General features: G+C 42.3%; 3 protein-coding genes across 14 annotated transcripts in view; 2 read left to right on the top strand and 1 right to left on the bottom strand.

Moving 5' to 3' along the window:
* Positions 1–18870, top strand: part of LOC132771951 (uncharacterized) — a 164920-nt gene extending 146050 nt beyond the window's left edge. For all 11 annotated transcript variants that reach the window (XM_067466670.1, XM_067466673.1, XM_067466672.1 and 8 more), the window contains 7 exons: positions 1–288; positions 2256–2572; positions 6829–7018; positions 7661–7757; positions 7957–10198; positions 13578–13838; positions 15847–18870. In XM_067466670.1, the coding sequence (XP_067322771.1) occupies positions 13–189 (177 nt within the window). In that variant the 5' untranslated portion in view covers positions 1–12 and the 3' untranslated portion in view covers positions 190–288; positions 2256–2572; positions 6829–7018; ... (2 more) ...; positions 13578–13838; positions 15847–18870. The remainder of the gene's footprint in view (positions 289–2255; positions 2573–6828; positions 7019–7660; positions 7758–7956; positions 10199–13577; positions 13839–15846) is intronic.
* On the top strand, positions 205–18870 carry BCL9 (BCL9 transcription coactivator). Of its 2 annotated transcripts, XR_010909635.1 has the most exons (8): positions 205–288; positions 2256–2572; positions 6829–7018; positions 7661–7757; positions 7957–10198; positions 13578–13838; positions 15847–18529; positions 18727–18870. XR_010909635.1 is itself a non-coding variant. In XM_060770556.2 (7 exons), the coding sequence occupies exons 1-7, from the start codon at positions 236–238 to the stop codon at positions 16947–16949; spliced, it is 4263 nt and encodes a 1420-aa protein (XP_060626539.2). In that variant the 5' UTR covers positions 205–235; the 3' UTR covers positions 16950–18870. The 2 variants fall into 2 exon arrangements, 1 of the variants encoding a protein (XP_060626539.2); XM_060770556.2 differs by having other exon boundaries at positions 15847–18870.
* Positions 18193–26772, bottom strand: part of ACP6 (acid phosphatase 6, lysophosphatidic) — a 21913-nt gene continuing 13333 nt past the window's right edge. The window contains exons 6-10 of the mRNA XM_060770557.2: positions 23421–23553; positions 21897–21997; positions 21551–21646; positions 20400–20559; positions 18193–20046 (exon numbers count right to left, since the gene is read on the bottom strand). Of these exons, the coding sequence (XP_060626540.2) occupies positions 19915–20046; positions 20400–20559; positions 21551–21646; positions 21897–21997; positions 23421–23553 (622 nt within the window). The 3' untranslated portion in view covers positions 18193–19914. The remainder of the gene's footprint in view (positions 20047–20399; positions 20560–21550; positions 21647–21896; positions 21998–23420; positions 23554–26772) is intronic.

The raw sequence follows: 26772 nt of genomic DNA on the forward strand, positions 1-26772 counted from the left end.
TGTGCCCTGGAGATGCGAGACTTCCTCACCACAGCAGGAGTCACTCATCTGGAGAATGCTGGAGCTGCAAGAGGGAAAGGCCCAGTCCAACAACAGAGAGAAGCCAAGAGGAAAAAAGCAAGCAGACCGACGGCACTGAGGAAAGCACGGGACAGAAAGTGCTTCAGAACTAATAACAAGGGAACTTGACAAGAGCTTGTCAGTGTGTGTGGTTGTGTGCTTAGGATTTCTGTCAATGCATTCCAGTAACCCCAAAGTGAGAAATTCCCCATCAGGAAATGCCCAAAGGTAAGTAGTATTCATTACAAGGTTATAACAGAAGGGAATACAAAACAGTGTTTGCCATATGTAGTTAAGTCAAAGGTTTTCCCTGACATTTAGTTGTATCATACTCTGCGGTGCGGTGCTCATCTCCATTTCTAAGCTGAAAAGCTGGCGTTGTCCATAGAAACTCCAAGGTCATGTGGCCAGTGTGTCTGCATGGAGCATTGTTACCTTCTCGCAGAAGTGGTACCTATTGATCTACTCACATTTGTATGTTTTCAAACTGCTAGATTGGCAGAAGCTGGGGCTAAGAGCGGGAGCTCACTCCCCTCCCCGGCAATGATGTAGTTAAACCAGTAGCTCAGCCGTTTAACTATATCATTGAAAATCTCTTATCTATCCTGTGTGATTCATGTTATTTTAATTTTATTGTGCTTCCTGAGAGATGGACAATCCAACACAACGGTCACCCTGTTTCATTAGGCATGGTCTATTTCTTCCAAGATTTTCTTTCTTGAGAACCATGGTTTTCACAGTACAGTTTTTCCACCTCTGTTGGCTTCACAGTGCACTGAAATGATTAACAATCATTGACTGCCCCCATCTCAGCCCCATTAAATTTCTCGGCACCACCTTCTGATTTGATAGAACAGCTTTAGAGAGGGGTGACAGGCTCAGCCTGTCTACTTGACAGCACACCTCACCTGTGCTTTTATTTTATTAGTAAACTAAATACTGAAGCAAAGAGGGAAGTGTTTCTTTGCCAGAGATCTCTGGCTTGGTGTTCAGAGGAATACAAGATTTTCTTAGGGAAGAGAAGGCCGATTGGCCCTTTAAAAAAACCACACCTTGAAAATAAGTTGCAAAGGGTATTTTGATTGAGAGATGGTTTTTCTCAAAGTAAACAAATTTTGAAGCCTGAGAAGGGGAGAATAGACAGAGTAGGAACCTCTCTACTTTATTGTTCTAATTTCATCATCTTTAGAGTGTCCCCTAATATTATGAGTACATTTAGTTGATATACAGGTCTAGGGGTAGTCTGTCCACATAAATCTGTATTACCTATTGTGAACTCGCATTTGTTATGAAGGGAATCTAAACTTGATCCCAAATACCATGCAGCTTTGTCTTTGTGCAAGTTGCTAAATGTGTGTTCTGGCTGTTGGAAATTACTGTTCATCTCTTCCATATTTTGACCTACTCTACCATGCTAAAAGGTTTTTTTTTTCCTTTCCCTCTTGCTTATCTTCCCTTCTTTTCTTTCCCTCTATTTTTCTATCCCATCTTCCCTCTTCCCCCCCCCGCCCCCGCCCACGCTTTCATATTTTCTCTTTTATCATAATTATTTTAAAACTGTTCATTAATAAAAAAGTATTTATAAAAAAGAGTTTATAAAATAGGAAATGTAATGCACCGAATTGTATAACTCTCATTTTCAGTTTACTTTCAAAGATAGGTGAAATTTGCATCTTTTGGCCGAAAGGCAATGATAGTGATGTGACTCCTGTTGATTTGAGACAAGTAATTTATGATAGAAATCTACAATTGGGTGTTCATTCAGCTGTGGTCTTATAAAGCAGACGGATCTTTCTTGGACTAGTTTTTATCTGCAATAGAACTGTGCTGCTTGAATCCAGGAGGTTGGCGTTACGAAGTTTATGGTGCCCTACTTATTTACTTTGTGCTGGTTTTAGCGAGAGGCACGTCTTTGTACATAGAAACCATTGTTTTTGTTGACAGAAGTCACAGAGGTACATCTCTATATGAATTACTGGTTCCTAGGATCTGGATGGTTGCTGCCTTGCACTCTTCCCTCAAATAGTTATATTTCAAGCTGGATAGTATTGCAAAACGGCAGCTGGATGGTATGGTTAAAATAGTTTATTGGTGCCACGTTCTACAGAAAGACTAAGTTGGTTGCAAGTTCTGTGTACATTGGTATTCTTGTATTTTTAATACCAATTTCTCTTTTCCTAATCTTTGCTTTCCAGTAGTCCCAAATCAAAGCAGGAGGTGATGGTCCGTCCCCCTACAGTGATGTCCCCATCTGGCAATCCCCAGCTGGACTCTAAATTCTCTAACCAGGGTAAACAGGGGGGCTCGACAGGCCAATCCCAGCCCTCTCCCTGTGACCCCAAGAGTGGGGGTCATACACCCAAAGTGCTCCCAGGACAAGGGGCAAGCATGGGGTTGAAGAACGGGGCTGGCAGTGGTTCAAAAGGGAAAGGAAAGAGAGAGAGGAGTATTTCAGCGGACTCGTTTGAACAGAGAGATGCTGGAACTCCCAGTGATGAATCTGAAATCAAAGGTATGTCTGCATGTGAAGAGGCAGAAATGGAGGAAGGTATCAGTCATTAGTAACTTATCCCTTATCTTGCCTGTAATAGTTTGCCTCGAAAACCTCTGGGTTCTCAAAAAAGAGCAAATGAGAAAAAAAAAAATGGAAAAATTATGTTGGAGTGAATGAAAATTGTTACATAGAAATGGATCTGAAAAGTTAGCATGACTAACTGGCCTCCTGCAAGAACTGAGATTTGCTAGAGTGAACCCTTGTTAATAAATGAAAGCAACCATGTGTAACCTGACTTTAGAAAAGATAGATTGTTGTTTAAGAGTGTGTTGTTTCATATGCTTGATCAAAATACAAGACCCAAAAGTCTATAGCATGCTAAAGACAGTCCAGATGCCTAGCAGTGGACTTCTCTTCCCTGGAAAATCAAAGATGGGTTCTCTGAGCATGTGAAAGACCAAGGTTTAAAGGGAAAATCCATACTTAAAGTTATGTGCATAATTCACAAATAACATGCATGTATATATTTTGTACTCAACTACTGTGGGGCCTTGGTATCCACTGGGATTTGGTTGAGGATACTAAAATCCATGGATGCCGAAGTCTCATTGTCTACAATGGCATACTAAAATGTCGTTCTTTATATAAAGTGGCATTTAGAAATATTTATATAAAGGTTTGCATTTAGAAATATTTTCATACCATGGATGGTTGAACCACTGGATAAGAATCAGTGGATTTTGAGGGCCAACTGTATTACCAGTAGATTGCTAAAATTCCTTCTTGGAAGTAGCCAATGGTGCCAAAGCTCATTTTCTGTAAGTAGCATCATTCAGTTTAACTTTTCGAAGCTGGTGCAAGCTGTGTATTTTGTACATATTTCAGTTGGTATTTTCTGTAATCGGACTGGCATCATAATGTGTTCAAATGTTGCATCATTAAGACACACAGAAGCTAAAATATTGCTATAAATATTATTAAAAGCATGTTGAAAATGTACCCATTAAAATGGTACTAAAAGATAATGAGTACCTCATTGAAAGACTTTATCCATCAGCAGTTAGTTCTCTGTGGCTTGTTGAAAGAAAAAATTCTACTCCTGCCTCTTGAAGGACATCACGGAGGATGTCAGTCCAGCCCTTCTAGGATGGGTGTCTAGAGCTTGAAGGCCCTCTTCTGTATTGCCACTTGACATACCTGATAGGGTGGTAAGATGGGTTCAAGGCTCTCCTCTGAAGATTTCAAGGCACAGGCAGTATTATATAAGCCTTCTGATACACTGGACATGAGCCATATCAGTTGTAATGAGTTTTCCCCAGAAACAGACCAGTACCTGTTTTAACAAGGGAGTTGTGTGTTCCCTATAACTAGTTCAGTCAGTAGTCTGGCTGCAGTTCATTTAGTTAGTTGAAGTTTCTGAACACTCTTCAAAGGCAGGCCCACATAGAGTGCAGTATAGTAATCCAAATAGCACATAATGTTAATGTGACGGTATCCCACTGTGATCCCTTGGGATAGAGTGGGTTAAAATAATAACAAAGGAATATAAGTACCTCTGGAAGAGACATGCAAAGAAAGAGAGAGCTCACAGAACAAAGGATTGCTCTTCAGATCCATTATTTGAGCCATGGCCTTTGGAGAGGGATATGTAGTTTGTCTTAGGGACTGGGAGTAGAAGCTTTGCTGCCACCCATTATCCCTGAAAGATTTCATTCTCTCTGCCAATTTAACAGGGCTGATTTTTACATTTATTTATAATCACTATGTCCACATATTTGAACTAAAGCCTTGACTGGGGTAGGAAAAGCCTTTCTGTTAGCACTCTGTCACATTGGGGGAGGCAGATCTAATCTCTCAATCCCAGAGGGTCTGTTCTTCTTAAAAGTGTCATAGGGACTGTTCGCACAAGGTTTAGGAGTGCTACTGTTGGGCTTCTGGTAGTGTTGTTTGTGTAAATCCCATGTGCTGTACATGGGAGTTGTCTTAATCGGCTAACATGGTTTACATGAGCACTGCCAGCATTCAGCAGTCACCTTCTTCCATTCACACAAATAGCACGCACGCTTGAGTGGTGCTTAACCACAAGTCTGTTGGCTCTGTGCAAGCTCAAGACACTCAGGGGAGCCACCAGCTGTAGTAAAGCAAGCAAAAGCATGCAATTATATCTGCTCAGCCCAGGTTTTCCCAGTTGACCCTCCTTCTCCTTCACTTATTTACTTTTTCCTTTACCTTTCGGTTGTAAGCCTGCAGGCGAAACCTTTGTATGGTGTTTACTGTTTGTGCAAATGCCTTGCACTGTTAAGTAATCAAATAATTCAGGCTTTGGAAAAAAATTTATTAGGATTCCTTTTATACTGTCAGCACCTTTGACTTAAGACTAATCACCTGTACTCAAGTGTTCTGTTTTTGTATGAGCCAGGAATATTGTACTGTCAGATTTTTAAAAAAATGAAAGTCCTATTACATAAAGGTAGTCCCCGAATTACAAACCTCAAACTTACAAACAACTCATAGTTAAAGAACAGGGGTGAGACAACAGGGAGAGAAATTTATCCATTGGAAGGGCAGTTCACTCCTGGAAGAGTTATCATGGAGAAAAGATGTCTCCACTGAGCTTTATCACCAATCCTTGTTTCCACAACAAGCCAAAATTTTCAATATCCAATCCTCACAGGGGCAAAAAAGTGAGCTGAAATCTTCTGAACAGGGACACAGGCAGCAAAACGAACACTACAGGATGTTAACCCTTCCATATGCTATCCAAAGCTAAAAAATAGATAGTTTTGGCTGGAGTTAGACTTAAAAAATGTACCTGTTATGACTTACAAACAAATTCAACTAAAGAACAAACCTACAGCACCTATCTTGTTATTAACTTGGGGACTGCCTGTATATTGCATATCTGTTTTACATAAGTTTCCTTAGAATGCAGAAGAAGTATTAAGAGCAAACAAGAAAAGAGCTCAGGAGTCAGGTGCTGGACAGAAACAGTTTGGAGTTCTTCTATGGCACTAGCAGAACGGTTTTGCATGTTTGGTGTTTAAATTTTAGTTCCTGACTCTGAAATGCCTTGGCTATTTACATATGTCTTTTCCCAGTTATGGACTTTCTAGCCATTTTTGTGTTACCTTACTTGGGGTATAAAGTCTTGATTTCCCATAGCCAGTGACACATTTTTTTTTTAAAAAAAAAAAGCTAGGTGGCTGCACCTGAATTAATACAATGACTGGATAGCAGGCCATGTTTCCTAATTCTTAAATTTTGTGAGAAAGACTACAGTTTTACACTCAGGACTGTGGAGCTGTCCTTTCCTCAAAAGCCATAGACAAAGTCTTATGTTTCTTACTGTGTATTGTTTCTTTATTTCTAACAGCTTAAGAATTTATTTTTGTCTTCCTTTGCCTTGGAATCAAACTTCCTCCTTGCACAATGGTTCCCAGACCAGATGATGTTGGTCTCCAACACCCAAATCCCCAGCCAGCATAATTGAGGATTCTAGGAGTTGTAGCCCAGCCACATCTTGGGGGACCTAAAATTGAGAACTACTGGCTTTAGGTGTTGTTAGCAGCTTTAAAAAAATATGGAGATGGTATACTAAGCAGGGACAAAATCCAGACAATGACTATCCTCCTGTCTATTAATATATAGCTTAGTTAAGCTTGCCTTGCTTTTGGAAAATCCCGTTAAGTTAAAACACATCTGTTGTGCACTCTTGTCACTTGTGATGTCCCAAGATGGAAGCAATTCAACCTGAGTTAGGTTTATATTGGTAATTTTATATAAAGTGTGATAAATATTGTAGGCATACTCATTTGCAGGGAGTTGAGGTTTGTTAACTGACTCAAACTCTGAAAAAACCTTTCATCTAGCCAAAAATATGAACAATTTAATAATTTTCAAATGGAGGGATTTGGTAAAGCCTTACTTTAGACCAATCAGATTGGAATCTATTGAATCATTAAGTTTGACAATTGAGATTCATAGTGTTGTTCAAAACAATAGGCATTGAATGTTTGTCTTTGTGTCTGTATATGCTGGCATCTGCCCTGAGTCTCCTTGGGGAGATAGAGCGGAATACAAATAAAGTATTATTATTAGTAATACTGTAAAGTGTATTAATGGAGGTCTAATTTCTGCTAGTGGGAACTAGCACGACCTAATGTAGTAAAGCAATTTCACTGCATCCAAAATAAATAGGGGTACAAGAGTGTGTGTTTGGATTTCAATTTCTGTGATGCCTTGATGTTGACATCTTGTTACTTCTTTCATTTCAGATCTTGGTTCTGCTGATCATACAAAATCACAAGATTCCCAGCATACAATGCACTCTATGGCGCCTTCAAATCCTTCGGTCCCACGTTCCTCCACACCTTCTCATGGTCAGGCCGCCAGTTCAGAGCCAGGTAGCCTACAAAAGACTCCATCCAAATTGGTCTATGTCTTTTCAACAGAGATGGCTAATAAGTAAGTGAACCTTTGATTCCATGAGGAATAGCTACAGTATCTGATTTAGTTTATGAGATAACTGAAGACATCTTCACATACACATGCTCCCAACCTGGCTTTTGTATTATCTTATGATAAGTGCACATTGGGGTGTGTGTGTGTACATGTGTTGCTAGTCGCATTGAGTGAAGGCCAGTACACCTATTGAAATAAGATTTCTGTACCTCCATCATATCGCAAGGCAGAGTTGGCCTGATGTATATTTGTTCTTAAAGTGCAGTAGAATCCATGTGAGAAGTGAAAATTATTTCTCCTATGGACAATTCTATACTTTGTACAGACATGCAGGGTGGTGATTATTGTTGGCAGACTTACATCATTGGACTCTTATCATCTGTGACTTCTTAATTTTGCATAACATCAGTTTGACTTATCTAAAAATCATTATGATATGCTATTTGGAATAAACATTAATAGGCTAGGACTTCTAAGAAATGTGTGAGTATGTTTCAGTGTCAAGGAGCAGGGCAGGCATTTTCTTTTATGCCATTGGTCTGCATGTGTTTTATTAGTCTCAGTTACAAAAAGGGATCCAGATTTTGTGTGAATGAAAAACTGGCATGCTCAATGATTCTCAGTTGCATCTATTTGTCTTCTCAGGGCTGCAGAAGCTGTGCTGAAGGGACAAGTGGAAACCATTGTTTCCTTTCACATTCAAAATATCTCTAATAAGGCGGAACGAAACACTATACCTTTAGTAAGTACATCCACTGGAGGGAAATGGGGATAGAAGTGAGAGGAGACAGTGTATGGTATAGATGAAAATGTGTTTTTTAATGCTTGCTCCAGCTTTAAGACATAAACAAAATTGGTCAAATGTAACCTGAAAGTTTATATTTCTTATCCAGATTTTTCTTAACTAGAACCATCTAAAATCATTTTTGTCTTCTCTGTAGAACACACAGATTCCACCACTCCGAAATGATACAAAGCCCCAAGTTCCATCACAGTTGCCTGCTTCTCAGGAGCAAACTCCTCCCCAGAATGCCAAAATGCAGCAAACTCCACCCATTCCAGTGCCAGCACCAGCATCAAAATCTACTGGCCCTCCTTGCCCTATTGATCAGGACAATCCTGGATTGGAGAGTAAAGGGATGTCTGTAGGAAGTCCTGCAAACTCCACCCCACTGCAAACAGAAGGATTTGGGCAAACTTCAACCCCTAATAATCGACCAGTTAGTCCAGTGTCCCAAGGGAGTAATAGCTCCACTACAGACCCTAAAGGTCCCAGCCAGCAGGTATCTGGAGGGGACCCACCAAACATGGGTGAAAATCCAGATGGATTGTCCCAGGAACAGCTGGAGCACAGAGAACGTTCATTGCAGACTCTGCGTGATATTCAGCGTATGCTTTTCCCAGATGAGAAAGAGTTTGCTGGAGGCCAAGCTGGAGGTCCTCCACCAAATTCTGGAGTATTGGATGGTCCCCAAAAGAAACCGGAAGGCCCAATACAGGCCATGATGGCTCAATCCCAAAGTTTAGGCAAAGGGCCTGGACCCCGGACAGAAGGAGGGCCCCCTTTTGGTCCCCAAGGTCACAGGGACATGCCATTCTCACCAGATGAAGTTGGACCACCATCCATAAACTCTCAGTCTGGCCCTATAGGACCAGACCATCTGGATCACATGACTCCAGAACAGGTGGCTTGGTTGAAACTGCAACAAGAGTTCTATGAGGAGAAGAGGAGAAAACAAGAACAGGTTGTGCAACAGTGCTCTTTACAGGATATGATGGTTCACCAGCATGGGCCTCGAGGGTTGGTCAGAGGCCCTCCACCTCCATATCAGATGACCCCAGGTGAAGGCTGGGGACCCGGGGGCCCAGAACCCTTTCCTGAAAGCATGGCTATGCCCCACTCACTGCCCCCAAGGGGCATGGCCCCCCATCCCAATGTCCCTGGCAGTCAGATGCGGTTGCCTGGATTTCCTGGAATGATAAATCCTGACATAGAGGGCCCCAATGTCCCCGTCCCAACTCCCCCGTCTAGACCTGGGCTTTCTGGTGTTCCTTGGCCAGAGGATGTGCCAAAAATTCCAGATGGCCGAAACTTCCCTCCTGGGCAGGGTGTGTTCAGTGGCCCTGGTCGAGGGGAAAGGTTTCCAAATCCTCAGGGCTTGCCTGAGGAGATGTTTCAACAACAGCTAGCTGAAAAACAACTAGGACTTCCCCCTGGTATGAGCATAGAAGGAATCAGGCCTGGCATGGAGATGAGCCGAATGATCCCCCCTCAAAGACATATGGAGCCTGGCAATAACCCCATCTTTCCACGCATGCCAGTTGAAGGATCAATGAGCCCCTCCAGAGGAGACTTCCCAAAAGGAATGCAACCTCAGATGACAGGAGGTAGAGAGATGGAATTTGGGATGGGCCCCGGTAACATGAAAGGGGATATCAATCTGAATGTTAACATGAGTTCCAATCCACCAATGATACCTCAAAAAATGAGGGAAGCTGGAGTAGGCCCAGAGGAAATGATGAAGATGCGCCCAGGAGTCCCAGAAATGCTCCCCTCTCAGCAGAAAATGGTACCCTTGCCATTTGGTGAGCACCCCCAGCAGGACTACGCAATGGGCCCAAGACCTTTCCATCCGATGTCTCAGGGCCCAGGGGTTGGTCTCCGGAATCACAGAGAACAAGTAGGGCCTGACCAAAGGACTAACAACCGGCTTAGCCACATGCCACCACTACCTCTGAACCCCTCCAGTAACCCAAACAGCCTCAACACAGCTCCTCCAGTTCAACGCAACCTTGGGCGCAAACCTTTGGATGTCTCTGTCGGTGCCAGCCAGGTTCATTCTCCAGGCATAAATCCACTGAAATCCCCCACCATGCGCCAGGTCCAGTCTCCTATGCTGGGTTCTCCCTCTGGGAACCTCAAGTCCCCCCAGACTCCATCCCAACTGGCAGGGATATTGGCAGGTCCGACTGCTGTAGCCGCTGCTGCTTCAATCAAATCTCCCCCCGTGATGGGTTCTGCTGCCGCATCTCCTGTCCATCTCAAATCTCCGTCCCTCCCTGCACCCTCTCCTGGATGGACTTCATCTCCAAAACCCCCGTTACAGAGTCCTGGAATCCCACCCAACCACAAAACGTCTCTTGCCATGTCATCACCAGCCATGATGGGAAATGTCGAATCAGGTCAGTGCCACTGCCCCAACTCCTGTTTTTTGGTCAGTAATGGTTTCAGTTAGGGACTAACTACTCAAGAAGGCACTGGATCTATTTGATTCTGGAAGCTACACAGAGCCAGGCCTGGTTAATATTGTAAGTGATGCTAGGCCTACAAAATAATACTAGATGCTGGAGGCTATATTTCAGAGAGAGACAATGGTAGGCCACCTCTTGAGTGTGGTGGAGGCTCCTTCTTTGGAAGCTTTTAAACAGAGGCTGGATGGCCATCTGTCAGGGGTGATTTGAATGCAATATCCCTGCTTCTTGGCAGGGGGTTGGACTGGATGGCCCATGAGGTCTCTTCCAACTCTTTGATTCTATGATTCTATTCTTTGCATAAGAAAAGCCTATGCAATTCATGGGGTTATCATGAGCCAACAAGTGACTTTGAAGGTAGGGGGATGCATCTACCTTCACACATGGATTACTACATTTCTCTTAACATCGGTTTGCTCTATTGTCCTTTATTCAGCAGTTTGGTTCATATAAACTCGTTGTTTCTGTTGGTAAAGCACCTGGGGGAATGTTCTTCAATGTGTGTGTTGTCTTCTAAGGGTGCATTGAATGGTACTAACAGGTGCATGGGTACTTCAGACTCTGAAGAGATGTGTGCACAGATGGAACAAACTGATGCATCTCTGTAGTTAAACAGTTTAACTTTTGGTATACAGGCAAGGCTACAGGGTCTTATTTCATCTGAAGATGGTCAGCTTTCTGTTGAAGGCTTTCATAGCCAGAATTACTGGGTTGTTGTGAATTTTCCGGGCTGTATGGCCATGTTCCAGAAGCATTCTCTCCTAACGTTTCACCCACATCTATGGCAGGCATCCTCAGAAGTGTGAGGTTTGTTGGAAACAAGGCAAGTTGGGTTTATATCTGTGGAATGTCCATTGTGGGAGAAAGAACTCTTGTCTGAGGCAAGAGCGAATGCTGCAATTGATCACCTTGATTAGCATTGAAAAGCCTTGCAGCTTCAAGGCTTGGCTGCTTCCTGCCAGTTGCAGGATTCATACTTGTCTCAAACAGACAAGAGTTCTTTCTCCCACCTTGGATAAACCCCACTTGCCTTGTTTCCAACAAACCTCACATCTCTGAGGATGCCTGCCATAGATGTGAACAAAATGTCAGGAGGGAATGCTTCTGGAACATGGCCATACAACCCAGAGAACTCACAGCAACCCAGGTCGGCTTTGTCTCCCATATAAATTTGGAGGGAGTACTAATTATGTGTGGCATAGGAAGAATACTTTGCTTAATTCCTGTGCACCATTAAGGACCTGACAATCACAGGAAAATGTAAAATAGATGTTCTCTGTCATGGGATGAGTCCTGTGATAGTTTTGCTGGAAAGAAAACCCTGTAATTGACTGACTGAAATAAGAAAATTTGTAATGGGGATGTTCTCATTAAATAGTTTAGAGTGGGTAAACAGCCCTTGGTAAACACTCTGCTCTGCCTGACTTCACATATCTTCCCATGGGAGGAAGTTATTGGATCAGAGATTTGGCTCTTTTGGCTCAGATGCCAGTTGAATTTTTCCATGGATCTTACCATTCCACAAAATGCAGCTCCCACCCTCCAATCTTGATTTACATGGTCTCATTTGCCCTGCAGAATTGCAAGTCCCAGTTAATCTTCCAGATTTATAGCTTAAAGGCGACTGACTGTTCTCATCCTGCAAGGTTCTAATAAAGCTACTCCCCAGCGTACAGTGTTTGCATGCCGTTATTTGATGGAGATAGGCTTGGGAGCTTTTCAGCCTGTGAAATCACATTATTCCAGGAATTACAAAGGCAGCTAAGACACCTGCTAGACTATATTGCCCTCTAGTGTTTTTGTGTACTAGCTGCAATGGCATGCTTGCCTTTTTAGAAAGTTGAGCAGCTTGTCGAGTGGACTCTCCAAACATGACTGTGGCTTTTCAGTTCAAAGGCATAGCTATACTTGTCTGGATCAGTTTGCAGAGGGAACTTGGAACACCTTTTGGACTGAGATACGTTGGTAGCATAAGCTTTTGTAGACTTAAGTGTGTTTCATCAAACACATGGAGTGCAGTGAGAGATGAAGTAGATTTAAGTCTAAGAAAGATTTATGCTACCAGCCTTTTCCTCTCATTTAGTCTCAGAGGTGCTACAAGATCCATTTGTATACTGTGCTTTTCAAAAGAGGTACTTTGGAAAAATTATTGTGAATACCCTAAAGCCCCCTTTACACAGCACTTGTATCACAGCCCTCCACCTCTGATCTGAGCAACCCACAGCTTATGTTATCTCCACCTTTACAGTACATGAATCCCCTAAGGTGGGGAAACTCACAGGTATGAAATGTCACTGACAGGATATAGACAAATCTGTAGCAGCATTCCAAAGTAAATTGTTTAATGTTGTTTTTTGCTTAGTTTGTGGAGAAGAAAATAATGTTTACCATGTTGGTTAGCTCTTTTACAGTGTTCCCTCACTTATCGCGGGAGTTACGTTCCAGGACCACCTGAAAAAAGTGAAAATCCGCAAAGTAGGGACACTATATATGTATATCGTCTTCTGAGGGTGAGGCGGAAGCGAGGAGAGATTTAAAGGCACTTGCACTTTTTTTTTTTTTGCTAGCTATAAGGAAGGGGCTATGAGGCTGTGATTTACATACAGCTTTGTATCTCCTCTCTCTTGATTGGCTGCCTCTCTCCTGAGGGGGAGGGTGAAACCCCCTTCCATATTCCATTGTTGCCAGGAGGAAGGATTAGAACGCCGCTCTGGGCAATGGGAACTATTCATAAACTAAGAGGCAAAAACCCACGAAACAGCTAGTCTGCGAAAAGCGAACCATGAAGTAGCAAGGGAACACTGTATACAGAGCAACTATTTCATAATAGTTACTGAATTCTACTAGTTGTTCAGCATTGCATTTTATATGCACATGGAGAAAGTCATATTAAATCATGTTAGAGGATCTGATCTTGAAGCTTTCTTGATCTGTCAGATGTCTAGGATGTATGTGTGTGCTGAAACTTGTGGAAGTTACTTTTTGAAATGTAGAATTACTCATACAGGCTAGGGATTCTGGCCATTATAGCCCAAAAAGTAATTTTGCATGGTGAAGGATTAGGTGTTTTGAAAGTCCAAGATTCATCTCCTGTCATTTTCAGAACTGCCTGAAGAGAACTTCAGCAAGTCAGAGTAGATGATAAACAAGATTAGACAAACAAATGTTTTGACCGTGTACAGAGTAGCTTCTTATGAACATATTGGCATCATGTCTAGAGCACCAAAACCTGTAGAGGAGTTCCCTGGGGGTAAAACATAAGATAAAACATAAGTATTGACAATGAGTGAACTTGCACTTTTTTTTAAAGGAGGCCCACCCCCTTCAACGGTTAGCCAGGCTGCTCCTGTGACTCTTCCTGGAAACCTTCCTTCAAGCAGTCCGTACACAATGCCCCCAGAGCCCACCTTGTCTCAAAACCCTCTCTCCATCATGATGTCCCGGATGTCCAAGTTCGCAATGCCTAGCTCTACACCGCTCTACCATGATGCTATCAAGACAGTAGCCTCCTCAGATGATGACTCCCCCCCAGCACGTTCCCCAAATTTGCCGCCAATGAACAATCTTTCGGGTAAGAAACAAATCCCCTCTGGTTGCTGCACTTAATACAGAACTTCATGCTATCTGTGTCAGAAGAGGAAGATGTTAAGAAAAATAGTAATTGCCTGTGTAATTTATGGAAACATGTTCACTATCCCTGTTGCAGTTGAGGCATCACAAGAGTTCATGGTGCTGAATGTAAAGTTTACATCAGTGTAAATGAATGTTATGTCTAGCAAGAGGTTTTTCCTGTAAAGCAGCAATTCTCAAACTCTTGTCCTCTAGGGGTTTTGGATTTCAACTCCCATAAGCCTCACCTGCTTTGACCAGTGATCAAGATTTCTAGGAACACCCAGAGGGCCAAAGTTTGAGATACATTGCATTAAATAATTCCAGAAATTAGTATGTCATCCTCCCTTCTTTCAAATTCCATCTGACCTTTCCATCACCAGAACTTCTGTGTATTTTCCATACTGAGTATTGTGACTTCCCAATTTTGGAGCTAATATTTGTTTTCATTGGATAGGGTAAAAGAGTGGAGATTCCTTTCATGAGAAGTTTACATGAATAGATATGAACTAATTTTCTATTTAAGAATCATTCTGGTGTTCATTGTGTTACTACAGTAGACAGGTCATTCATGTACTTATAGCTCCCAGACATGTTTTGCAAAAAGTGAGCAGGTAGTGATTTCATTTTAGGTTAAGTGAAGTTTAAACTAGTATTGAGTAGTGTCAAGCTGACGCAAATGGTGAGGCCTCGTCTTCCAGAGATCTGGTCCTCAGGTTGACTTAGAAGTGTCTGTTCTTGATTGAAACTCTGGGATAGTCAGACTTATCAGGAGTGGGGAGCTTGTGGGCTACAGCTCCCATCAGCCCTAGACGGGCACTAGTGAGAGATGGTGAGGGCTGTAGTACATCTAGCAGTAGAGGACCCCATGTTACTTACCCTTGTGGTAGATGGTACAATTTTTGTTTTGCAAAGGCATCCGTTTTTCTTCAGTAAGCAAGTTGGAAACGAGGATAACACAGTCCTCCAGCAGGGAAGTTGTGGTTGACGTTAGGCTGGATTCCTACTAATCTTACTTATTTCTGCATTGGATTCTCTACTCCTGAGGCTATTCTTTGCCTCATTAATGGTACCTCCTTGGAACATCCATTTTTTTTTCTTATTAGAGCATTACTGAATGTCTTCTACTGCCAGACTACATTGATGTTTTTCATACTTTTTAGGAAGATACTGATAATATCCTTTCTGATCTTTGACGAATGCTTCTGGGCATGCACAGAGCTAAGAAAGTTCTAAGAATATATTTGGGACAAAAGGCTTGGTCTTAATGAACCGTCAGCACCCTAGGTTGTTGTCTTTAAATTCTTACAGCAAGAATGTGTAATTAGAAGTTGTGTGGCTACAATTCATTTCTCACTTTCATTGTATAGTTTAGAGTGGTTGAGGTATTTTGTTTAGTAATATCTGAAAAATCCTAGGTTGCCCACTTTACAGTGTAACAAGGAAGTCAACAACTGAAAAAAAATCCTTTTATTTGAGTTGATTATGTGTTTAGTCCTATTTCTGCGGTAAGCATAAGAGTGCAAATCAATACACAAAATAAGTGAATTAGCCCCACCCCTTCTGTAATGTCTCTGTTCATGTGAAAAATTATGTAAGTACCCTTTGAGTATGGAAACTGGCTCAGACTTCAGTGGACAATCTCTGTGGGCAGAGGAGGCTCTCTACTATAAATTTCTATCTTTTTCTGCTAGGCCTGAGGGACATGGAGTTGGCACACTCACTTCATGTGTTCCTTTTACTCTTATGTCCAACACTTAAAGAGGACTTTATTGTAAGTGGAAAATAAAGAGTCCATAAGGCCAAATACTCTGGAAGATTAATTTATGAAGAGAGATGAAATAGAATGCAATAATGAGGACTATAGATACCATAAATGTTTGGAGAAAGAGGATTTTCAGTAAAATTTCAAAATATTAAGTTGTTTTCTCTTAACTTACTTTGATCTACTTTTATTTTTCACTCTCTAGGCATTAATTCCCAGAATCCTCGTCTTTCGGGGCCTAACCAGTCGGGCCCGATGCCAACTCTTAGCCCAATGGGAATGACTCAGCCTCTAACTCACACTAACCAGATGCCCTCTCCAAATGCTATGGGGCCCAGTATACCTCCTCATGGGGTCTCTGTGGGACCTGGCCTCATGTCACATAATCCAATGATGGGTCATGGTTCCCAAGAGCCGCCAATGGTACCTCAAGGACGCCTGGGCTTCCCGCAGGGCTTTCCTCCAGTACAGTCACCTCCCCAGCAGGTGCCATTTCCACACAATGGACCTAGTGGAGGACCAGGCAGCTTTCCAGCTGGAATGAGCTTCCATGGTGAAGGACCTCTGGGGCGTCCCACCAACATGCCCCAAAGTTCAGCAGATCCAGCACTTTGCAAGCCAGGAGGTCCTGTGGGACCAGACGCTTTCACTGTCCTAGGAAATAACATGCCTTCAGTTTTTACTGATCCGGATCTGCAGGAAGTGATTCGCCCTGGAGCCACTGGAATACCAGAATTTGACCTATCCAGGATTATTCCATCTGAGAAGCCCAGCCAGACACTACAGTATTTCCCTCGTGGGGAAGTGCCGGGCCGCAAGCAACCCCAGGGTGTTGGGCCTGGCTTTTCTCACATGCAGGGGATGATGGGAGACCAGAATCCAAGAATGGGGCTGGCATTACCTGGTATGGGAGGCCCAGGGCCAGTGGGCACGCCAGATATCCCTCTCGGAACAGCATCCTCCATGCCAGGCCATAACGTAATGAGACCACCTGCCTTTCTGCAACAAGGCATGATGGGACCTCATCATCGGATGATGTCACCAGCACAAACAGGAATGCCTGGCCAACCCACTCTTATGAGCAACCCAGTAGGCATGATTCCAGGCAAGGACCGAGCTCCTGCTGGGCTCTATAGCCACCCAGGACCTGTGGGTTCCCCTGGCATGATGATGTCAATGCAGGGCATGATAGGACCCCAACAGAACATCATGATTCCTCCACAGATGAGACCCCGGGGCATGGCTGGTGACGTAGGCATGGGAGGATTTAGCCAAGGCCCTGGAAACCCAGGGAACATGATGTTTTAAGCTGCTACATAAAGACTGGATGGTTCCAATCCTTGTTGAGATGAGATTCCAGGTCCTGCGAGCTCCAGGAGCACAGTTTGGCCATGCAATAGGTGAAAACGGACCAGAGGATGCTTTGGGAAATCTCGAATGTATGGAATTACCTGAAAACAAATGAATTCATTTTAACAGGTTGTTTTTTTAAGATTTATTTTTTAAAAATTATTTTTGTGTACTTGGGTATCCTGTGATGGCACCTGCTTTGAGAATCTGTAGCTGTATTTTGAGAATTGCCATTTGTCACAAGTTGCACCATTCTCTGTATGTTTACGTCCTTTGGACTGACTTCTCCCAGGACTCTCAGTTATTTTGGGGGGTTATTTTTGTGTACTGTACTATATTGTAAAAGGGATTTTAGCAGAGACTTTAGTCTTTGGGGTGAGAGGCTGTTTACTTTTAGGTGGAAAATCCATCTTCAGAACTTTGGACTATTTTCCTTCAACTCCAATGTATAGAAAAACCAAACTACGACCTCAGAGCAGAGTATTAATGAAAAGCACAAAAGGAACTTAAGTTCAGTGAGGGGGAATCTTTTAAAAAAAATAAGTTAAGGACATATTTTTCAAATTATGGAGTGCTATCCAGCACCTTTTTGTCGCTCCCTCCCACTTCTAAAAAAAAAAAAAAAGCCTCTTGGTCCTTCCCACCCCTTTACTGTTGTCTCCTCTGGCAGCTGCAATACATTGTATTATTTTGGGGAGCATATCTAGGAGAGCCCCTTCTCATGCTGGGAGTGATGCCACTTTCAGGAAGAGGCTGGACTTGGACACTGTTACATTCTACAGTAGTCTTACTGTTTCTTATATCCCTTTTCTTAGAAACCCTGCCCCCCCCCCCCCCCCCCAAGTGACTTTATTAATGTGGGAGTGGATCAGACACTAAAAGTTATTCTGACTTTTTTGTGGCTATTTTTTTTTGTTCCCCAGCGTAAAACGTTCTGTGTAACCTCCATTAAATTTGGTACAAAACCACTTGCCAGGGCTGTGGTGTCAGAAAAATAAAATATATTGTTTCTTACAAAAAACAAACAAACCCTGAACCATTTTTTCTCCTCTAATGATGTCATTTGTTTTTTTTTTCTGAGCTTGCCTCTTGTGGTTGGTAAAGTTACTTCTCAATTTGTTTCAAAATACGGAGTAAAGTTTACATTGCAAGCCTGATGAAGACACCTTTTTGGCCGTAACACAACTTGATCTACCATAAATTGCATTACTTGCACAATTTATTATTTGCTCTGAATTGTATGTCAGATTTGCTCAGTGTACAAAAGACAGGGCTAGCACAGTCTCATTCCCACTCATGGGTGCATAGGGTGGGGAAAATATTTGCCTTGTCACACTGCAATCTTCACAGGTTGCAGCATTTTTACAATAGTCTTAGTAGTCTTGTTCCCCAATGCAACCAGACTGTGGGGAAAATTGGTGAGGCGTATAAGGAAGAGCTAAGGGACTTTATATACAGATCCTTGAAGTTTAATGACATTAAATTGTGTTCTAGAGTAACAATCACTCCTAAAGCAACCAAAATCTCCTAGATCAGTGGTTCTCAACTGGTGAGTTCCCGAATGTTTTGGCCTCCAACTCCCAGAAATCCTATAAGCTGGTAAACTGGCTGGGATTTCTGAGAGTCGTAGACCAAAACACCTGGGGACCCACATGTTGAGAACCACTGTTCTAGATGCTATCTTTCTATAGCTGGAACTTGAATGCCATAAGATATTTATACCTGATAACTTAAGGGTTTTTATCCACAAGGAGAGAATTGAGGCTGAAAATCCTCATTTGCTAGGAATTTCAAAACTTTACTAACATTTTGTTCCAATCAATCTATGCGTAGCTTCCATTCTCTGGGAGAAATCATAATTAAACTTCTGTTACAGTCATTATTGTATCTGGTTTTGGATCCAACTTCTGTTTATATGCAGCTGAGGAAAAACTGAAGAGCAGTGACAATCACTTCCTCTGGATTAGCATCGTTCAACACTTCCCATTGTTTCCAGACCTAAACTTCCAGCAAATTAAAATTTGCTTTTTCTTCAAGTCCCCCATCTAGTGTTATGCAGTGCTTTCAAAACATCAATAAGCTAAGTCTGCTCAACTTAACTCATGTTGCAACAGGTAGCAACCATTTGGAATCCCCTATGACATTCATGTCTTTGACTCTTAGCAGCTTTGGCTTTTTAATACTATCTGAAATCTGGTTTTGGCGCTGTCCACAGCCATTCTTTTAACCTGTTTGCATCTGGTTATATCTATCCAGGCTCTCTGAGCTGCTGTAACCTCAGCCTTAACTTAGCAGCATCAATAATGAAAGCCGTTTTTGTAATGCTATTATAGCCATTCTCTAACCGCCCAATAAAGTGACTTCTACAGTGTTCTGAGTAATAGGCTTCATCCTAGATTATAGTTGAAGCTTCTGAAAAGAAGCATGGTTACTAAGGTACTCTGGAACCAAGATAAAGTTAGATGCATGTGGAAGAGTGCTTGGTCCTATATGTATTTAAAAAGTGATGGGATTGTGTTAATTTCCCATATCAATGTGATAAATATTAATCAGGATATGTGAGAAATTGATATCTGTTAAGATTTAAAATTGCTGAAGGTCATTCTTGTCAGTATAAAGTGGAAATGAAAAACCAAAATAAGTGGCAGGTTGTAGGCTATCCTATAAATCTAGTGCTTATTGTGCAAAGAGAATTGTGGTACAGTCTGGTTAACCACTTCCAATTCATGTTGCAGCCAGAGATGTAGTATGTGGCATATATTTTCATTCTGATGCTTGTTTCCAAAATGGGGCATTACTGAGGCAGGCTAATTGCAATGACATGTGAACTGTCAAGTTAAACCATGAGTGACTAATGCTTTGCTTTTATGGGGTTTAGAAAGAGGAAGTTATAACAACATATTTAAGCATTCTTCTTAATCAGTCATCTGTTAAAAGTGTCTGTCTGGGAACAAAGCATTTTGTATTCCTCAGGCTTCACACTATAGTTTGAAAGAGCACTCAGGAAGTCCTCCAGTGGACAGAGACCAGCTCTGCATCCTCCTGGAACTTGTTCCTGTAAGAAAAAAAATACCCCAAATCACCACATGTTAGACATTACTAACTCATCTACGTCCTGGATCATTCCATGATATTTTACCCAGGATCAGGTTAATAGGAATTGGAATTCAGCAGAATTTGAAGAGTCATAGGCTTTCCTATTCTATTAGGTTGCGTCAAAGGGAATGAAGTCACTTTGGAAGAAGCCAATGGCTAGAAAAGAGCTTGAAGCTAGGTAGTTATTTAAACATCCTGTGGGTCAGCTTCAGTAAGCTGCTTGATGTTGTATGCGTATTTTCCAACTGTTCAGGTGAAGCATAAGCCTGAGTTGGATACTCACAGTCTGCCTAATGTCAAGCAAGACCATACCTCTCCATTATAGGTCAACCGTATAAACCAGTCCTTGGATTGCTGGTACAGCTCCAGGGTCACGTCTGCAGCATATGGAGGCCACTTGGAATTAAAGACTCCCAGAGCTATCAGCAGTGGAAAAAGGGTGACATCGTGGACAGCATACAGAATGAGCTTCCTAAGGCAACACCAAGATAATCATAATTCAATTTCAGGTTAGCCACAGACAAACATCCACCACATAAATTATTTATCTTGGCTACGTTTTCTATTTACATAATATCTTTTCTTACAGGCAGGTTTCTTCAACAAATCAAGAACAATTCAATTGAATGGGTATCTTTGGATCTTGCATACAAATGCCTCATCATGCTTGTTCATCCGACACCACCTGTATAACATGCATTCAAAGATGAAATCATGCTTAAACTATCAAATGGCCTTTCCTCGGTAAAGAATTCAATTTAGAATCTCTTCTCTAAGACATGACAGCATATATATCCTGTTGTTGGAGAAATCGTTTGTTCTCTTGGAATGAAGAAAAAGTTCCTTAAAGTACAGAATTAGTTACTATAAAGTCAGATTTTCTCAAACCATGCTTCTTCTAGATGTTTTGGACTTCAGTTCCCATAATTTCTAACAGCTGGTAAACTGGCTGAGATTTCTGGGAGCTGAAGTCCAAAACACCTTGAAGAGTACAGTTTGAGAAACACTCTTGTAAGTTTTTGCAACTTGGGCACTATTAAAAGGGAATTTGATAAATTCATGGCCAGTAAGGCTATTTCCAATACCAAAAACGCTATCCTTCGGAATTCCAGTTGCTGCAATCCCCACAGCCTCACATCCACCACCTTAGTGATTCATCACTGTGAGAATAAAACAATGGAATTACACAAGCCTTTGGTTTATACAAGGTGGCTATTATGTTTGAATGTGAAGTATTAAAAGTCGTCACTATTTTTTCTATTTCCTCAGTATTACTTTTTAAAGTGTTTTAATCCCCCTTCTTTCTAGTCACAAATTATTGTACTCTCAAGGTTTATCTATTTTCTCCCGTCTGATTTTAGCATGGTATTTCCACCAGCTTGTACTTATTAAAATGAGCTGTACTTAACAGAGCATTTCTGGAGACTGCAAGAGAAAAAGAAAAAACAGCACAGTCTTCCTACCTGGCCTTGATCTCAGGAGAAGGAGGATTTATTGCTCCCCTAATGTTCTCCTCTATAGCATAGAGAAGAGGTCCAACTGACATTTGAAGAGTCTCCCTACAGAGGGGGAAAGAATTTTATATTTTTCTTCAAAAGCGTGAATGTCATACACCGCAACATCTTAAGCAGTTTAGCTTGAGTTTATCTCGTTTGGAGAATGTGGGGTTGATTTAAAAATGAAAATTAATAAAAGTACATGCTAGAAATATATTTAATTCAGGATTGCGCTTTGCATTCTGTTACTAGATTCTGCAACTAAATTTTGCACTTAAGGTCTTCCCACTTCCCTCTCACTAGACCTACTCACCTTAAATTTTGTTTTGTGATGTAAAGCAGCAAGTCCACAGCCCTCTGTTCAATAATCTGAAGAAAACTCTTCAAAACAGGACAGCTCGGTAGATCATGTGCCTGAAATAATATAGTGTGAAGAAAAAGCCTGGGAAAGAGGTTAATGGAAAGGAGACAAGAGCCTCAAATCGGGCTTCCATCAAGTTCAAGGCCATATTTTGGGGCCTATGCTAGACACGATGGAAATTGTAGTATCTGGAGAGCCACACTCCTATGTTTTGTTTAATAAGAGATTGAATCATTTCCTCTTTGAGTATAAACTCATGCCCATATACTGTATGTGAATGCAAATGTTACTGCTCTAACAGGTAAAAGGGGATCAGAAGGACAGCAGTAGCGTATGTGTGGAGAATCTGCTAGAGATGGCAAAACATAAGTGGATGTGTTATTTCCTAAAGCAGTGGTTCTCAACCTGTGGGTCCCCAGATGGTTTGGCCTTCAAGCCCAGAAATCCTAACAGCTGGTAAACTGGTTGGGATTTCTGGGAGTTGTAGGCCAAAATACCTGGGGACCCACAGATTGAGAACTGTCCTAAAGGAAAGAAGTACTAGTATAAGGTGTAACAGGTACAGGCCCAGCATGCTGAACAGTGACACTGCAAGGGTGGTTTGTAAAATTATCTCTGAAAGTCCTCAATGAGGTCAAGAATGTTGGAGAAGCTTCGCTGAGAGACAGAATTGGGCCTGGCAGATACTTATTGTTGCATAAAACTGCTTCTGCAGAATTTGGTCCCATACTGCATAGATAGTGTCTATAGAGAAGAGCCATATGGTCTGGGGGCATAACATTTCCAATACCACCAGTACACTGTAGAGCAGGCATGGGCAAACCTTGGCCCTCCAGGTGTTTTGGACTTCAAGAAATTCCAGCCAGCTTACCGGCTGTTAGGAATTGTGGGAGTTGCCAAGGTTTGCCCATGCCTGCTCTAGAGCATCATTACTCAAGAAATTGCGCTTTTAACTAGGCAATGGAAAATACATAAGAAAGCTATTGAAGGATGGCTAGACATGAATGTAAACTAGTGTGATTATGTAAACTGAAAAGTTGGTTATGGTTGACATGTAAAAGGTAAAGGTTTCTAAGCCAAAGAGCTGCCGTTATCCGTAGATACCTCCTATGTCATGTGGCCTGCATGACTGCATGGAGCACCATTATCTTTCTGCAGAAGCAGTACCTTCTGATCTACTGACATTTGCATGTTTTTGAACTGCTAGGTTGGCAGGAGCTGGGTAAAGAGCAGGAGCTCACCCCGCTTCCCGGATTCAAACCATTTAGCAAGTTCAGCTAAGTGGTTTATCCCGCTACGCCACCAGAGAGCACTATGGTTGCACATAGGATCAAAACACGAGAAGGTATAAACTTTTCCCTTGTTTCACAGATTTTGCAATGGCCTGGTTCTACTGGGAAAATTTTCTACCACAGCTTGTTCATACTGCTCAGCTAAGTAAAGAAAACAAACTACTTCTATGAAGGTACTACACACCTGTTCTGCAAAGATGTTGTCGAACAGAAGAAAAAAATCCACAGCATTTTCATCACCGATGCCCATCTTCTGTTTGATGGTGTTCAGGTCTTCAGAAATGCCTGGCTGTAATTGTGCATTAGCTAACCCCTCTCTGTCAAGGAAAACCAAATGCTTCAAGTTATTACTGAAAATTGCCCAGTGAAAGAGAGCCTTTCTTAGATATGGGGAGATAAGATAGGGAGACCTTGCAGTCAAAGAAAGCAGTATTGGGCTCTGGCAGCCTATTGGCTAACATAACATATCCAGGGATTTATTGTTAGCAAATCAGAAAATGCCTTGTGAGCTGGATAGTACAATAAATCTGTCCTGTATGTGACAAGTCAGCTACTGAGATAGTTCACTTTTCCACAACCAAAAAAATGCCATCTGGCACTGACATCAAAGCAGGCTTTCTTAGCGACAGAAGCAATAATAATAGTAATAATAATTCTGCAAGAAGATCGTGCAGACAGACTACAAGCAGAGGCATAACACTGTTGCTCAGATGATTCATTGGAACTTGTGCCTCAAATACCATCTGCCTGCGACAAAGAACTGGTGGAATTACAAGCCTGAAAAGGTTACGGAAAATGAACATGTCAGACTACTCTGGTACTTCTGAATTCAGACAGAGTTTTGGAGTACAATACCCCTGACCTCATGATTGTGTTAAAAAACAAAGTATGGATTGTCGATGTTGCAATCCCAGGTGACAGCAGGATTGAAGAAAAACAACTGGAAAATCTGATACTATATGAGGATTTAAAGATCAAACTGCAAAGACTTTGGTACAAGCCAGTAAAGGTGGTCTCAGTGGTGATCGGCACACTGGGTGTAGTGCCTAAAGACCTTGGCCTGCACTTAAACACAATTGGCGCTGACAAAATTACCATCTGCCTGCTGCAGAAGGCCACTTTATTGGGATCTGCACACATTCACCAATACATCACACAGTCCTAGACACTTGGGAAGTGTCCGACGTGTGATCCAATACAACAGCCAGCAGAGTGTTCTTGTTTGCTGTGGACTCATCTTGTTGTGTTTCAAAGAATAATAATTCTTTATTTATACCCCGCTTTTCTCCCTCACAGGACCCAAAGCGGCTTTGGGTGAGGAGCTGTGAAATAGGAAAAGGTGTAAATATCCAAGACATTTAAAAAAATACAAGCATTCCAAAATCTGAAGAAAATAGTATTTTGGCTAAGGGATATACAACCTGTAGTAAGAAATAAATATAGTATGCACTTAACAGGAAAAAAAATCACAACATGGAGATAACAGTAAATTTCAGAAAAAGTTGCAAAAAGCCCAACCAGAACAAGGAGGCAATAGGGCCTCTGCAAGGAGAAGATGGGTTAATCATCATCATCTTGTTGTTGTTGTTCATTCGTTCAGTCGTCTCCGACTCTTTGTGACCTCATGGACCAGCCCACGCCAGAGCTCCCTGTCGGCCGTTACCACCCCCAGCTCCCTCAAGGTCAGTCCAGTCACTTCAAGGATGCCATCCATCCATCTTGCCCTTGGTCGGCCCCTCTTCCTTTTGCCTTCCACTTTCCCCAGCATAATTGTCTTCTCTAGGCTTTCCTGTCGCCTCATGATGTGGCCAAAGTACTTCAACTTTGTCTCTAGTATCTTTCCCTCCAGTGAGCAGTCGGGCTTTATTTCCTGGAGGATGGACTGGTTGGATCTTCTCGCAGTCCAAGGCACTCTCATCATCATCTTACATAGCAGAAATTATACAGGATAAAACACATACATACAAAAATTAAAATTAACATGGGTCAAATGCTCTAGTAAAAAGCCAGGTCTTAAGTGCTAGGATAAAATGCCCTAAGTCACACATGGCTCTCAAATAGGGAGGCAAGGAATTCCATAAGGCAGGGGCAGAAATAGAGAAGGCTGAGAGGGGATAGGGAAAAGGCAGAACTACTTAATGCCTTCTTTGCCTCAGTCTTCTCACAAAAAGAAAGCCATCCTCAACTTCAGCAACATGGAATGGATGAAGGATGAGGGGAAATCTAACCCCAAACAGGGAAGCGAGTCATCCAGGAATACCTGGCTGCTGTAAACGAATTCAAGTCTCCAGGGCCAGATCTACTATACCCAAGAGTATTGAGGGAACTAGGGGAAATCATTTCGGAACCACTGGCAATCATATTTGAGAGTTCTTGGAGGATTGGACAAGTCCCAGCAGATTGGAGGAGGACAAAAGTGGTCCCTACCTTCAAGAAGGGGAAAAAGGATGACCCAAACAATTACTGTCCAGTCACCCTCCACTCGAGGAGGCACGAGTGGAGGGTGAAAGAGTGAAACGTGCCAGGAGGAAGGCGCGTCAAGCCAACCCCGACCGGGACCGCCTTCCACCTGGAAACCAATGCCCACACTGCGGAAGAAGATGCAGAGCAAGAATAGGGCTCCACAGCCACATGCGGACCCACAAGGAAACCCATAATGGAAGACCATCTTACTCGTCCAACGAGGGATCGCCTAAGCTAAGCAAAAAGCTAAGTCAGCTTCATGTCGATACTAGGCAAGACTCTGGAAAAGATTATTAAAGAAGTGTTCTGCAAACACTTGGAAAGGAATGCAGTCATCGCTAAAAGTTAACATGGATTTATCAAAAACAAGTCACGTCAGACTGATCTCTTTTTGCAATAGAGTTACAAGCTGCATAGATGAAAGGAACGCTGTGGCTGTAGTGTATCTGGATTACAGTAAGGCCTTCAACAAGGTCCCCCATGACCTTCTGGCAAGCAAATGACTCCCATGTGGGCTAGGCAAAACTAGTTAGGTGGATCTGTAATTGGTTGTGAGCGAACCCAACGGGTGCGCATAATGCTTCATCTTCATCCTGGAAAGATGTGATGAGTGGAGTGCTGCTGGGTCCTGTCCTGGGCCCGGTCCTGTTGAACATCTTTATTAAAGACTTAGATGAAGGTTTAGAAGGCATGATCATTAAGTTTGCAGACGACACCAAATTGGGAGGGATAGCAATACTCCAGAAGACAGGAGCAGAATTCAAAACGATCTTAACAGATTAGAGAGAAGGGCCAAAACTAACAAAATGAAGTTCAATAGGGACAAGTGCAAGATACTTCACTTAGGAAGAAAACATGAAATGCAGAATGGGTGGGGCGGGGGGAAGCAGGGCGGGCTGGATTGACAGCAGTACATGTAAAAAAGATCTTGGAATCCTCGTGGACAACAAGTTAAACATGAGCCAACAATGTGATGCGGCAGCAAAAAAGCCAATGGGATTTTGGCCTGCATCAATAGAAGCTTAGAGTCTAGATCAGGGATCCTCAAACTAAGGCCCGGGGGCTGGATGCGG

Source organism: Anolis sagrei, chromosome 3 (assembly GCF_037176765.1).
Source record: "Anolis sagrei isolate rAnoSag1 chromosome 3, rAnoSag1.mat, whole genome shotgun sequence".
In the NCBI taxonomy this organism is placed as follows: Eukaryota; Metazoa; Chordata; class Lepidosauria; order Squamata; family Dactyloidae; genus Anolis; species Anolis sagrei.

Bases quoted from the DNA above. Each gene is read 5' to 3' on its own strand.
- BCL9 (XM_060770556.2), top strand. From the start codon at position 236: ATGCATTCCAGTAACCCCAAAGTGAGAAATTCCCCATCAGGAAATGCC. The intron at 2,573-6,828 runs GTATGTCTGCAT...CTTTCATTTCAG, and splicing joins TGATGAATCTGAAATCAAAG to ATCTTGGTTCTGCTGATCAT. The intron at 7,758-7,956 runs GTAAGTACATCC...TCTTCTCTGTAG, and splicing joins AACGAAACACTATACCTTTA to AACACACAGATTCCACCACT.